This window comes from Juglans microcarpa x Juglans regia, chromosome 6D, assembly GCF_004785595.1.
Source record: "Juglans microcarpa x Juglans regia isolate MS1-56 chromosome 6D, Jm3101_v1.0, whole genome shotgun sequence".
Taxonomy (NCBI): Eukaryota; Viridiplantae; Streptophyta; class Magnoliopsida; order Fagales; family Juglandaceae; genus Juglans; species Juglans microcarpa x Juglans regia.
The window spans coordinates 32,708,966-32,723,788 of record NC_054604.1 but is presented as its reverse complement, the minus strand read 5'-3'; the positions used below and the strand labels follow the sequence as shown (position 1 = coordinate 32,723,788).

The 14,823-nt window shown below is 36.1% G+C and overlaps 1 protein-coding gene and 1 pseudogene across 1 annotated transcript; one reads left to right on the top strand and one right to left on the bottom strand.

Annotated features, from left to right (window-relative positions):
- The first annotated feature begins 4,671 nt into the window (after positions 1-4,671).
- On the top strand, positions 4,672-9,109 carry LOC121234464 (annotated as a pseudogene).
- Positions 9,110-9,570: 461 nt separating this feature from the next.
- Positions 9,571-13,709, bottom strand: LOC121234465 (putative transferase At4g12130, mitochondrial). The gene is made up of 5 exons (XM_041130405.1): positions 13,077-13,709; positions 11,037-11,290; positions 10,787-10,885; positions 10,198-10,356; positions 9,571-10,110 (listed from the first exon to the last, which is right to left on the bottom strand). The coding sequence occupies exons 1-5, from the start codon at positions 13,523-13,525 to the stop codon at positions 9,866-9,868; spliced, it is 1,206 nt and encodes a 401-aa protein (XP_040986339.1). The 5' UTR covers positions 13,526-13,709; the 3' UTR covers positions 9,571-9,865.
- Between the last annotated feature and the right edge of the window lie 1,114 nt (positions 13,710-14,823).

Sequence of the window (14,823 nt, the reverse complement as noted above, 5' to 3'; positions counted from 1 at the left end):
AAAATAAAATATTTGTAATGACTATAGAATTTCAATTAAGCTTCATGATATCCAAATTTCAAGTGTAGACATAATATTACTTAAAAGTGCTTATAAAGGAAAGGCAACAACAAATTATGTGGCAAAAAATGATACTAAGGTTTTCAGTCGGCTTTTGCTTTTGTGCATTGTACCATAGAAATGATACATGGCCCTTAATATTGGAATTCAAAGCTTCCCAAAATTTGAAGAAAGGAAATGGATCCTGATACAGACTTGCAGTTACCAGTAACTATGTTGAGGGACTTTCCTGAACTTAATGTGTAAACATGTGCGACTGAGAAGTGAGTCCCATTAAAACAAATTGGAAAAAAAATACCTTTGATGAAGATTTCTTCTACTGGAGGGGGTGAGGGAGATAGGTCTTCAAATGTGGTGAATCGGTCCAGCGGCTAGGGGCTGAATGCTGCATCGAGTGAGAGGATGAATTTTTCTAGGGTTCGGTGAGGGCTTCAGGGTGAGAAAGAAAAGTAGTGAGAGAGAAGAGTCTAAGGTTCGAGAGGGAGAAGATGGAGAGTTGAAAGGTTTGAGGGAGAATGAGGATGAGGGAGATGGGTCTTCAAATGTGGTGAATTGGTCTAGCGGCTTGAGGCTGAATGTTGAGTCGAGTGAGAGTAGGAATTTTTCTAGGGTTCGGTGAGGGCTTTGTGGTGAGAAAGAAAATGCGTGAGAGAGGAGAGTCTGAGGGAGAAAAGGGAGAGTTGAGAGGTCTGAGGAAGAACAAGAGTGAGATGTCTAAAGGAGAACGAGGGTGACAGGACTGAGGGAGATAGGTCTAGTGAGATGTCTGAGGGAGAAGAGCGAGAATAAACCATGAAGTGGAGAAGAATCGGGTTCGGCCACGTTAGGAGTGTGGCTTGTGGTTAGGGAACCGGAGGTTGAGTAAATTATTTGATTGAAGAATGATAGTACGACTTTTAAATGTGCCACTCTGTATTTTTTTTTTAATGATGAAGAAAATAATTATTAGTGAATTTATATATTTTTTTTAATTTCTTTTTAATGGTTAAGGATGTTTAAAAATATTTTTTAAAAATAAATTCTATTTGTACTAGTGTACATATTTGAAGTATACATTTAATATGCAGCTTAGCATTGTCCAAGTAACTAGCAATAAGAGGGAAGAACAAGAAAACTGCCTCCAAAACCAACAATATTGGGTTGATTTGCATTCTATTTTAGTTCAATGGATACAAGTAAAGTGATGAGAAATGTAGTGAATTTATGCAGAGAAAGTAGCATATTGGTGTTACTGCATACATAAGAAATTTTTCCGTCGTGAGAACCAACATATACAGTTTTGTCAAAATGAACTTTATTTAAGAACATAAAAACAAAACAAAACAAAACAAAAAGTTGAAAAGGGTAGGATTCTGAGACATTAATTTATCAATTTTGGCTGGCCCCTGCCATTCCATGCCAATGACCCAGAGCTTACATTACTGCATCTAGCTTCCGATGATTGATTAGAGAGCCATTAGATTCTCTATGTTTCCTGCCCTAACCTTGTAAAGATTAAGATTCGGTTTGATAGTAAATTGAATTAAGATAGTTAAGATAAAAGTTAAAAGTTAAATAAAATATTGTAAGAATATTATTTTGTTAATATTATTATTATTTTAAAATTTAAAAAAAATTAAATTATTTATTATATTTTATAATAAAATTTTTTAAAAAAATTATAATAATAAAATGAGTTAAAATATTTTACTATCCAAATACTACTCAAGCGAAAGATCACTGAGGTGTGTACACTACTTCTGGTGGAGACTTTTTTCGTTGGCACTTAAACATCCTCAAAAAGTACGAAAAATAAAATTCACATGCACCATTATTTTTATAATTAAAGAATATTTTTATAAAATAATCTTTAAAAATAATATTATTTTAATTTTAAAATATAATTATATAAAAAATCATAAAAATAAATTATACGTATATCATTATTTAACTAACAAATATGAGAGAAATATTTTATAATATTTGACTCTAATAAGTTAGATATCGGTCATTCTCATGTCAAGACTTCAAGGAGAAAAAGTGAACATCAAAAGCACATAACATTTGAAATCTTTTATACTTTATCGCGTATGGCCAGGGCAATCACTCATCCCTGTTCATTTGATTATACTGTGATGAGATAAAATAAAAATTAAAAATTAATTATAATATTATTATAATATAATTTTTTTAATAATATTTTTATTTTAAAATTTAAAAAAATTAAATTATTTATTATATTTTATGTGAGAGTTTGAAAATATTGTAATAGTTTTATGAGATGTGACCTCATCTCATCTGCCAAATCAAACCAGGCCTTAGTTGTATTTTGTTTTTTTTTTTTATTATTTATGAGAAATTAAAAACTTCTAGAATTCAATATCTAATTAGAGAAAAAAAAAATAGATATGTAAAATGAGTTTTATAATTCTTTCCTTTTAAGTCTTACATTTGATTCCTTTAGATATTATTTTTTGTATCTCTTTTTTTCCTATTCTCAATCATGTCGTAAATGGTGGCGAGATTTCATAAAGCTACAAATCATGGGTTGATTGAATGGCATCATTGCTTTGTGATAAGGATTAAGGAACATTATTTCTTTTTTTTTTTAAATAACCACTAATCTTCCTTTTCTTCGTATCTACCTTTTATTATTTTAGAGGTAATGCGAAATGTTTGATTAATGGTCTGTTTAGATAGAGGTGAGATTAAATCACATTTCATCTCATATAATTTAATTTTAACTAATAATTTTATTATTATTTATAAATTATTTTAACTCATATCATCTTATCTCATTATTTAAAAAGATCTGATCTTTAATCGATACTTAATTTTTACGTAGAATTTATTAAAAAAATATATATTTACCGTCAAAATTATATAATTATAATTTGTAAAGTACAGAACGGATCAACTTCGAGGATCGTGGCATATAAAGTTGCCACTGAGCTATTCTTTGGGCAATATTTGCCTTTAGGAAGGAAACTTTAATTTATTAATTTGACTACGGAGATGATTAAACTTGTGGTTTGCTTTAATAATTTGTCCTTTTCTTTATAGTTTCTGTATTTTTGTAAAGGTTCGATATGCAGGGTGCATGCATGACAATATCAGTACGTCATGATTGTGGGTACCACAACAACATTAATTTTTATCACAACGTGTATGTTTTAAATTAGAAATGGTGGAATTATTTAACCTTTGAAACACCAAAAATACCATAATGCTGTCTGCTATGTAAGTATATAGTGGAATTGGAGGGAATCCGAGGTCAGGGAGAGTGATGTTTTTGTCCTAAGCTACCCACTACTTCCAAAACTATAAGCACTTGTTTCTAAGGATCATGTACATATAATTTGCATGAATATAGCCGCATAACTATTACAATTATAAATATTTTATAAAATTAAATTCATAAATTAATATTGTTTTGTATAATACGTTAAATTATAATTTTTGTAAATTTATTTTTATAATATTCTATTAAAATATTTATCTTCCTTAAATTATGGATAAAAAAAAAAAGTTAGACAGTGAATTGATACACTCTCCAACAACATTTATCAATTGATTACGTGTACAAGAACAACACGAGTATAAATACATATCGGAGTCAACCAAAACACAATGGTCCAATCAAATTATACACTGCTGCTGAGTCCTCGATCAATTAGAAACGAAGATAGTCAAACCGATGTGTCAGGCCATGTTCTGGATGCCAAAGTTAGGTTTCCAACCCATTGAACTAGACTACTAAAATCAGACTAGAGAAAGAATTTCATGAAATTATATTTTACGGTCGTCACGCAATTTTCTTTTTTTTTTAGAAAAAAGTAAATTAATATGGATTTATATGAAAAAAATAATAATTTTTAAATAATAAATCTTACTATTTTTTAAAATGATTGCACAATATTTATACATTCTATAATTGCATGAAGTATTACCTTAAACAAAAATATGGTGTTTGTGTTATTAAAAAAAAAAAAAATAGAAATGACTGACTATACCCTAAACCAATAATTGTTGGTTAAAGAATTTCACGTTTTGATTAAGATCGATAATAATACAATACAAGTAATTAAATATATTTATTCATATCAGTTTTAACATTTGAGATCGATAAATAATGATTTTACAGAATATATATCCTCCTATCAATTTAAATTTATGGGATAAGAAATAATTTCACGGTAATGTTTATAATGTTTTAGTTTGAGTTTAATGTCAAACCTGCCTCGATGCAATCTAAAAAGTAAAATAGAGGAAGATTTATAATTCATAATTTGTTAAAATTAAAACCTTGAAAATCTCGAAGTTGGTAAAACAGTTGATATGGAAAATGAATCTGAGATGAGTAATTCTAGTTAGCATACAGAAAATAAATGCAACATAGGTTTGTCTGAAGTATACGTGAAGGTGAAGGTGAAGGTGAAGGTGGAGGGAGACGTGAAAATGATTCCAATGTGAAATGGCTCAGGCATGAAAGGCAACGCCCACATCTCATCGTCATCGGTTTTAATATTTCGCTCCAATTGAGAGCGTCACCTCTTAACTACTGTAAACTTGTTGACATTGGAGGCTTTGGCTGGAGCCCATTTCTGAGCACTAGTTTCAAATCAAAGTAGCTCCTCATTATCGTGTAGGACCCTTTATCCACCACGTCGCCGTTGATCTGAATATTAGTCTATTACAGCCAACTGTCATGCTTACGCTTTTCTTCCACTGTCTCTTCTCGAATCCATAATGTGAACCTATCTGCAGCCCAACAACGTAAAGCACTGAAGTTATAGTAAATTTCTAAATTCTACCCTTTGGACGACGTTACGTACTCTTTCTGCCCGTTCTTTCCCGGAAGAGTACAAAAATTCTGGATAGAGAAATTAAAGGAGGGAAGTGTGGCAGACGGAGAACAAGGACTTGGAAGAATACTCCCGGAGTTCCAGAACAAATATGGGTTTCTCGGGATAGGCCAAACAGAGCAAAAGATTTGGGGGAAACAGAGAGTTCTACAACCAAAGCGGAATGGATTTCCTTCACTTTCTAATTTCTCTGCCTCTTTTACTCACATTTTATACTCTACGACCTGTTCTTGGAAATGCAGAGCTGAGAGCTCTTCTCGAGTTGAAGTCTTCACTGGACCCAGAGAACAAGTTCTTGCAGTCATGGACCAGTGAGGATGACCCCTGCAGTGGCTCATTTTTGGGGGTGGCGTGCAACGAGCATCGCAAAGTGGCCAACATTTCCTTGCAGGGAAAGGGTCTCTCAGGCAAGGTCTCGGGAGCCGTGGCTGAGCTAAAATGCTTGTCGGGGTTGTACTTGCACTACAACAATTTGTCCGGAGAAATACCCAAAGAGATTTCCAATCTAACTGAGCTGACTGATCTTTATCTCAATGTGAATAATCTATCTGGTGGTATACCGCATGAGATAGGGAAGATGAGTAGTCTTCAAGGTCAGTGGTTTGTTTCATGGGAAAAAGTTCCGGTTTTGCTCACTAATCTGTATCTTTTGTTTCTTCTTTTTGGGTGTTCTTTTGCAATTGATTTACGTATGGCTGACGTGTTGTGGAGAAACTGAGGGAAGGAAGAGATGAATTTCAAAATCTCGATTGAAGTTCTTTGGTTTCAGAAAAAATGACAGAATCCCCTTAGATGCGGGTAAATGTGGTGTTGGTGTGGCATTCGGAGTTGTTTTTTTTTTTTTTTTTTGGGGCTCTGGTTCCAAATTGAGCATAATTTTCTCTTGGTGCATTGTTATATGTGATGTGGTTTCGTTGCTCATTTTTGGATTGAAGGCCTCATGGAGAACTAAGTCCGTTGATTATTTTGGCATTTTTGTTTTCTTCTTTTCTGTCGAATGGGGTGGAGGTTTCTTTTCAGTTATTCATCTGGTTGTCTTTGTTTTGATCAAGTGGGATGGTTAATATCTGCATCTCGGCCACCTTAATTCACATTTCTTCAGAGAGGCAAATACGCGAAAGAAAAGAAAAGATTTCGATTTGCATATTTTGTCTTATTATTTATCACCAAAAGGCGAGTTTTACAACTGATACTGACTTTTTCGTTTAATACTTCCTTTCCTTTCCGAAATTTCCGCAACAACTGAATGGGCAATGAGATTAGGAATTGAGTGTTGTTGTACGAAGATGTCAATTAAAATTTGGAATCAAAGATGTATTGTTTTTAGGACATTGTCCTAAAACTCGGCTTAATTAAAAAAAAAAAAAACTTCTCTGTTTTGTAGTTTTGCAGCTATGTTATAACCAGCTGACGGGAAGATTCCTACACAGATGGGTTCCTTGAAGAGATTAAATGTTCTTGCCTTGCAAGACAACAGACTAATGGATGAAATTCCTGCAAGCTTAGGGAACTTGAGGATGCTAAAAAGGCTTGATTTAAGCTTTAATGGCTTCTCTGGTGGAATTCCAGCTAGTCTGGCGGATATTTTACAGTTGAAAGTTCTAGATGTCCGAAACAATTCTCTCTCTGGAGTTGTCCCTTCTGGTAAGTCTATTTCTTCCATCCTCGCTTATGTTCACTCAAAAAACCTCATTCTGACAGTCTTCCATTTTCTTTATTAACTTTGTTGTGGACTGATCTATACTGATTATAAGTTTGATAAATGAAAATGAAGCTTTCAGGAGATTAAAGGAAGGGTTACAGTGTGGGAACAATCCAGGTTTATGTGGAGTTGGGTTTTCTGCAGTGCGAGTTTGCACAGCATTCGATGATGGTAAAGTTGGACCAAGCATAAGTTATACTGCTCCAAAAGCCAACCCTCAGCCCGCAAATTTTGGAGCTCATTGCAGCCAGACGCATTGCTCAATGTCAACAAGATTCCCACAGGCTGCAGTAGTTGCAGGGGTTATTACAGTCACTGTCATATTGACAGGGCTGTATTTCTGATCATTATCATGTACCGCCGGAAGAAACAAAAGATCGGGACCATATCTGATTTTTCTGATGATCGACTTAGCACTGACCAGACTAAGTTCTACGTGAATAGTGCATCTCCACTAGTAATTCTTGAGTACTCCAATGGATGGACCCTTTGGCTGATGGCCGAAATGGCATTGGATCTCCTCACGATTATCTTAGTTACTTTAGGTTCAACATGGAAGAGGTTGAGTCTGCAACCCAGCACTTCTCTGAGGTAAATTTACTGGGAAAGAGCAAATTCTCAGCTGTGTACAAAGGAATTCTTAGAGATGGTTCTATTGTAGCTATTAGAAGCATTAATGTGACTAGCTGCAAGTCTGAGGAAGCGGAGTTTGTGAAGGGTTTGAAATTATTAACCTCACTGAGACATGAAAACCTTGTTCAGCTGAGAGGTTTCTGTTGCTCAAGGAGTAGGGGTGAATGTTTTCTCATATATGATTTTGCTCCAAATGGCAACCTGTCTAGATATCTTGATTTGGATGATGGAAGCAACCTAGCTCTCGACTGGTCCAAGAGGGTTTCTATCATCAGTGGCATTGCAAAAGGTCAGAGATTTATATTCATCACATTATTCGCAAATCTGTTGTAATGATGCTGCATTGTATCTTGATGCTGAATGGGTTGATAGGTAATCCTAGTCTAAGGAAATAACAGTTACAGTTGGATACGCTGTGCTGTTTCTTCAGTTTTTCCATGCATGGTCATGATGTGCATTTCTCAATAATATTAGTAGGTTAGTTATAGGTCTATTAATTTGAGAATTTATCAACACAAATGCTTTGACTGCATTTGTTGATGAATACGTATCTTTGTCCCAATCATTTGCTGTATGTGTCACTTGGAGATTTAATTGCTATTACGATTTTGCTATTGAATTTATTAGTACAAATTTGTTACAACCTACAAATTTTTTTTTTTTTTGGGGGGGGGGGGGGGGGGGGTGGGGGTGGGGGAGTAGAAAAAAAAAATCCGAGTTTCCATAATAGTGAATTGCACTATCATGACAAATTATTAGGGAATAAATGCTGCCAACTGTGGAGTTTTAAGGCTGATCTTGCCCATTTCTTCAAGTGCCTCTTTCATTTTATGTCCTGATTTTAGATGATGTTTTGCTCTTTAGAGGCGCTGCCAAAATGGAAATTTTCTTTCTCATATTTTAACAAGGTGTGTAAGTGCACACTCCTTTCTTCCTCGTATTTTTTATTTATTGATCTCACCCCTGAATCTCAAAATACAAATTTAGTTTAAGAAAACCAATGAAGTGAGACTGTATCATATGCGGGATCACAAGACCTCAAAATATATGGTTGCTTATTTTGATATTGTGTTGTGCTTTTCTGACCAGGGATTGGGTATTTACATAGCAGCAAAGAAAACAAGCCTGCCATAATTCACCAAAACATATCAGTCGAGAAGATTCTCATTGATCAGCAGTTCAATCCATTGATTTCTGATTCTGGCCTTCCTAAGCTTCTTGCTGATGACATTATCTTCTCGGCTCTTAAAATTAGTGCTGCCATGGGATACCTAGCTCCTGAGTACATTACCACTGGTCGCTTCACTGAGAAGAGTGACATATATGCATTTGGAGTAATCATCCTCCAAATTCTTTCCGGTAAGCAGAATGTCACCAACTCAATAAAATTGGCAGCTGAATCTTATAGATTTCAAGATTTCATCGACACAAATCTGAAGGTGAGTTTCTCTGAATCTGAGGCAACTAAGTTGGCAGAAATTGCACTGATGTGCACCCACGAGCACCCTGACCACAGGCCAAACATCGAGGCCGTAATTGAGGAGCTAAGCAGTTTTAGTGACAGTTCTTAATGGCCTATTTTTGTGTCTATTTCATGGGAGTTGCTGAAGATAATAACCTAATGATGGACCTTCATTAATCTGTCTACTCTTGTTGAAGCTGGTCCTATTTATAGTTATATCCTTCTGAGCAAACTAATGATATTACTGATACGTGTGAAAGACTTAGTTTCCTGCAAATTTGCTGGTGGAAGAGAAGTCTATGTTGGGAAACAAGAGTCCTCGTGATTACTTGTAATAAGATATTTCTACCTTTCTGAAAAGCAATAGCTGTGATGAGGAATTGGAAGAAACTCTGATTATTTCATCCATTTATATATATAGTTTCTCATACATTGAAGAAATGCATTTGCAACCACGGCCCCGCTAAGTGACGGTGCCAAATGCTAATGTGTTCATTTATAATTGATGTCAGACCATAAATAACAGCAGTACCAGCAACCAGACGTGTAAGAAAGTTAAGTTATCAAGCTTGTCCAAATGGTTGTGGTTGGTTGACCATGTTTATTAAGTCATTGACCCAGAGCAGCTGGGTCTCTTATCACAACGTCACAATTTCTAAAGTAGTTTTTTCTTCTTGAGTTGCATGGTCTTTCAACAAGAAGTGAAAAACCTAATCGTTTGTCCCCAGGCCCAAGAAAAGTTCTCTAATTATCTAAATCTGTTACTTGGAAGTCATTGGTTCTCTACTTTGATGCAATCAAAAGGCATGTATTAGAGGTTTGACACATTCAGAAAACTTGAGATGAAGCCTATATAGAGAAGGCAGACATTGAGAAAACAAAGTTACATTATTATCCACTTTCCATCCATTTTTCCTCGAGTTCTCTACCCACAACATTCTTTCTATTTCCCCTCGCTAAAATTTTAAATGCTATTTGAGGAATTAATGTGCAAATCAGGGTTTCTACAAAAATTCTCTTTCTTTCTTTCTTTCTGGCAATAAAGAATAGAGAACGGCCTCATTTTATTTCTCAGAAGAAGGGAAAAAAACTGAAGAGCTACGAGGTTTCAACCCTTCGAAGAAGATTCACGGCCAGCATACTCGCCAAGACAGGAGGGCTACTCTAAGCAACAGCACTGTGCTGTTGATGCTCTTGAAACCATTCAGCAGGCCACCAATCTGGTCTAATAGCCTCGACCTTCACATCCTCGCGTCCTTGTATAATCAATGCACCCGATCCTTTGAAGGCATCCTCCAACCGCAGAAGTCCCAGCCCACGACACCCTAGTGCAGTTGTCACCGTACCAACCTTCTTGTGGGAGCTATCGTCCTTTACTTCTGAGCCAGGAGCGACTTTCTGCTCCACCTCTGAGGAACAGGAATGAAACGTTTGGGTCATACCAGGACCAGCGAGGGATAAAAATGGGCAAGATTTCAGATGAGAGGAATATTTACCTTCTCCACTGTCAGTGAGAAACCTTAAAGGAACTGCACGCTTACGAATGACACCCCGGTGATGCGTACGAGCAACAAGCTCTTGGCCCACGTAGCACCCTTTGTCAAAGCTTATTGCATTCAGACCCACAAGATTGTATTCAAGTGGAATTGCCTCTCCTAGAAATGATAATAAGAACTCCATGATTTCTATCCAGAAAAACGTACATGATATGTGTGTGTGTGTGTGTGTGTGTGTGTGTGTGTGTGTGATATTTGTAAAAAAAATAGAAATGGAGAGAAAACAATTCTATCAAAAATGAAAAGAGAAAAACTAGGCAAATAATCATGTCATGCTTACGGTTACAAAATGCAGACAAATTACTAGCCACAGCAATTGAAAGGGTGAAGGGCCGGATACAAAAATCAATTAGATTTGAGTTAAGGATCTAAAATATGTTAAGGAAAATATTGCAAAAACTCGAGCATAACCTCAAGGAGGAAATAAAAAACTACCTTTTGGAATCTCAGTCGAGTTGCAGTCTAAAATACGTTAAGGAAAATATTGCAAAAACTCGAGCATAACCTCAAGGAGGAAATAAAAAACTACCTTTTGGAATCTCAGTCGAGCCTTCTGCAACTCCCTTCTGCAACCTCCAGAGTAGATAATTCTGTTCATCTGTTTTTTTGTCAGCCTCGACCAAAGGTGCTGCAACAGGCACAAAAGGAAAATATTTATGCAGCTTATTCAGTAAGTGGGTCTGTCAAATGATCCATGATGTCATCATAAGCCCTTGGAAACTTTTTGATACTGTAAACATACGCAGATCTCAGGAGCAGCAAAAGCTTAGAAAACTCACGTATCGTGTCCGATGGGAAGATCCCCCTGAAACCAAGAGAATCCAATCTGGGATCCTTAAACCATTGCCATCCAAGATTAACTCCACGTGAAGCTGACACTCCAGTGCGATCAACACCACCACCCCAGCCAACACTGGCAGCCTCTGGTTCTTCTGCAGATAACGACTTTTCAGAAAGGTTCCCACCATAACGCTGCCAGCAAGAGAAGTCTTCTGCGACATTCTCAATCTCAACCTTAGACCTTAATCGGTATCTGATTGCACAAGATTTTCAAATAGAAAATATGCAAATGCATAGATTTAAAAGCTTATATTGACAAAAATAAAAAGCGCACAAATGCTTCCACAGAAGGATATTACTGGCCTTGTTATTACAGATTAAGCAAATAAAAGAGCATTAAGAGGGAAAAAATGGTCGTTCACCCACATAGGAAAGCCTCTGTAATTGTCCCGGTGCTGTCTAGGTGTTGGTCACATATCTTATAGCATAAGTGCAAAAAATGGAACTAATTATTAATTTATTCTTGTTTTCGGCTACAATTATTCATATTTAGAAGGAAGTGCAAGAAAGGTTGGTGGATCAAAAATCAAGCAAACATCAACTTTCTAGCAACAGAGGGATCCTTTTGTATTTTGTAATGGACCCAGTGGAAAGAATAGTAATATAAACCATACAAGAGAACAAAGAACAAGAAGATAAAGATAATGGCTACAACTTGGAGTATTCGAGGTCTCCAATTCCTCCCAAACGAAAATACAAGTTTCAGCACTAATTTTCCAGATCCCTCTAACAGAGGTTCCTCCCCCTCTATATACTTAGAATCCATGCCCCTAATCAATGACGACCAAACTCAGGCCCTGGGTCGATTCTTATTTACCTTAACTAGGCCCATGGGCCACTAACAACTCAACAACTAATTAAAATGACAGGATAACAACTAAGTTGGGCATTAAGCCCAGCCCCTTTAATTGGGTTCATAACATATTTTGAGTTGAGACTGGATCCGAAAACTGTGTCTTCCATGATTCTTTCCCTCCTTAGTAACTTTCCATTTTCATACTTATCCAAGAAAATTGTGGTGACTGCCTGGTCAACCAGTGAACCATAGTTGCTCATACATAACACAGGCAGCACCAAGTCTCATAAAACAGGTTAGAGGCCAAATTGCTGTAACTAGGAAAATAGCTAGAGGAATCTATGGTGCAGCACCCTAGAAGAAAGTGTCGCTTGAAGGACTCTGATATATCAGCTAATGAAAACTCACTCAAAGGATACACAGAAGACGACCTTTCTCATTTTCATATCTGCTCCTCTATACCAAGCCAGTTCTTTTATCCAAAACCCGGCAAGCAATGTTGAGCAAGAACAAATCATAATGTATTATTCTCCAACTGAGCTGCTAAAAGCAGAAAAACATTGGAGATAAAGAATAATTTTTTTATCGGAAAGAATCATTTCCATTCAAAAATGATTCTTGAACTCCAACCACCTAAATTTACGATCTTTACTTGCAGGTTATTGTTTTCCATGGCCAAACAATAGCTCCCCCATATTTCATTGAGTGTTCAAGTGACCTACCACATGCTGGGACATGCTTCATGACTTATTGTGACCACTCAATTGTCAAGGTTAGCAGAAAATCCGCAGTAACAAAATGACAGTTACTAATCTAAGACTTCTTAAGAACTAAGCGTGTTTCTTTAAAAGAAAACCGAACTCCTTATAGTTCAAAAGCAAAATGTGCACTCGAAGTTCACAATTCAGCTGTAATCTAACTACGGTTCTACTCTTCCTAATTTACCATAAAATTTAAGACAATAAACCAATCTTAACAACCGCCAATTCGAATACAACATTCTTTTATTTCATGAATAACTGCTATTCTCGAGCCAAAATTACGAAATTAACCATTCAAGGTCCCAAATAGATGCTATAAATTACAAAACTCACTTGGTGAGATTCCTAGTAATATTATTTATAAAACCTACTTGAGAAATAACGCAAATAATGTAAGATGAGTGAAAATTCGATTAACTCACTTCCTGAAGGTCTGCAAGAGCTCATCCAAAACAGTTGCATCCACATCCGCAAACAGCTGGAACGACTCGTCCGAGTTCGAACCGGGTCCGGAACCGTTCCTATCGAGCTTGGCCTCAGGCCTCGGCGGCATGTACAAGAACAGGTCGTACAGAAACCTTCCTTGAGGAGTCAAGAGCGCGGCGTACATGGGCGGGACAGACAAGGCGGGCAAATTGGGCGTGGGAAAGGTCGAGGTTCTCTCGCCCAGAGGTTCACCGAACCTCCGTACATCGTTCGTCAGCAGGCCCTGGAGGAACTTCAAAGTATCAGGACCTCGGAAGCGGACCACAGAGCGGGACCCGAGGAGCGAGGCCAGGGGCCCGGCGGTTTCGAGGTGAGAGAAACGTTTTGATACGAAACTGTATGCAGCGAATTTGGGATACCGAAGAGAGGATTTGAAGCGGTGCATTATCTTCTTGTTCTCTGCGTTCCACGACGACGAACAATCAGAAGGAAGGCTTCGAAATGAAAAAAGAAGGAGCTAAAGTTGGATAGGTGAAACGTGTGCTGAAAGGCTTTTGAACTTTTGCCACGTGTATTAGAGTGAAGGTTATTGTAATGGAAGTCAGTCCTAGATTGCCAGGTGTTCGATGGAAGTTCTGAGCGAGACCTGTGGCTATCGAATCTCAGGCAGAAATGGCTGGGCCGCTGCTTATTTATATTCGAAAGAGCAAACTACCTAAGCCCGGTAGAAGTTTTACAAGAGTTTGAATGTGATGTAAGAAACCAAACTCTTGGCCCAACATTGTGCACAGCTTTTGTTTTTCTTTTTTAAATAAATAAATAAAAAAAAAGGCAAGATTCGTGTTAAAACAGGATACAATAGCTCAAACACTAGGTTCCGTTTTAGATACAGAAATATTCTCAACTCATCTCATCTCATTATTATAATTTTTTTAAATTATAATATAAAATATAATAAACAATTCTACTTTTTCAAATCTCAAAATAATAATAATATTTTAACAATATTTTATTCAACTCATCTAAAATCATCTCATCTTATTTCACTATCCAAATGAAACTTAGAAGTCTATCTTGATCAAATGATGTTTCAAGATAATTAATCGAGTAATCAATTGCAATTTTCAACTAAAGACATAATGATAGAAAGCTAACAAATAAATAATACGCAATATACGATAAATGTCGTCCCTTTGACATCCATGAACATGATAATTACTCTTTGATTAGGAATTTATATATATATAGGATTAATTAAAGTTAGTATATGTGTGCCAAAATAAGTAATTTAACTTTCATTTTCTTTTTAGTCACGTAATGTCAATGTTTAATTATCATCATTGCTGACGTCTAAGGACAAAACTGGGTATAATTTTATTCCCGGACACTTTGATAGATGAGCTTTCTGATCAAGAAAAGATTGCAATAAAATATGGCTAGAATTCCTCGTGTTTTTGTTTACGACCGTTGGCCGAGACATGACTCATTTTCAATACAAATTAACGTAAGGAACTCGATCGATCGAGAGTCTTGACCTAAAGGCTGAAATTAACTCTTGTTTTATTTTCCACCATTTTTATATAAAGTAATCAATGTTAAGTTTTTTTTTTTTTTTTCTCTCGGCAAGTAAACATTTATAGATAAAACTAACAGATACAAGATATAAGTTCGATTGAGTGGAAGTCCCCTACAGTCTTCTCAAAGCCAACACACATTACAACATAAAAGTAAAAAAACAAAGAA

Coding starts and splice junctions, on each gene's coding strand:
- LOC121234465 (XM_041130405.1), bottom strand. CDS start 13,525: ATGCACCGCTTCAAATCCTCTCTTCGGTATCCCAAATTCGCTGCATAC. Junction 11,291..13,076: donor CTCTTGCAGACCTTCAGGAA/GTGAGTTAATCG, acceptor TTGTGCAATCAG/ATACCGATTAAGGTCTAAGG. Junction 10,357..10,786: donor CTCGACTGAGATTCCAAAAG/GTAGTTTTTTAT, acceptor TATCATTTCTAG/GAGAGGCAATTCCACTTGAA.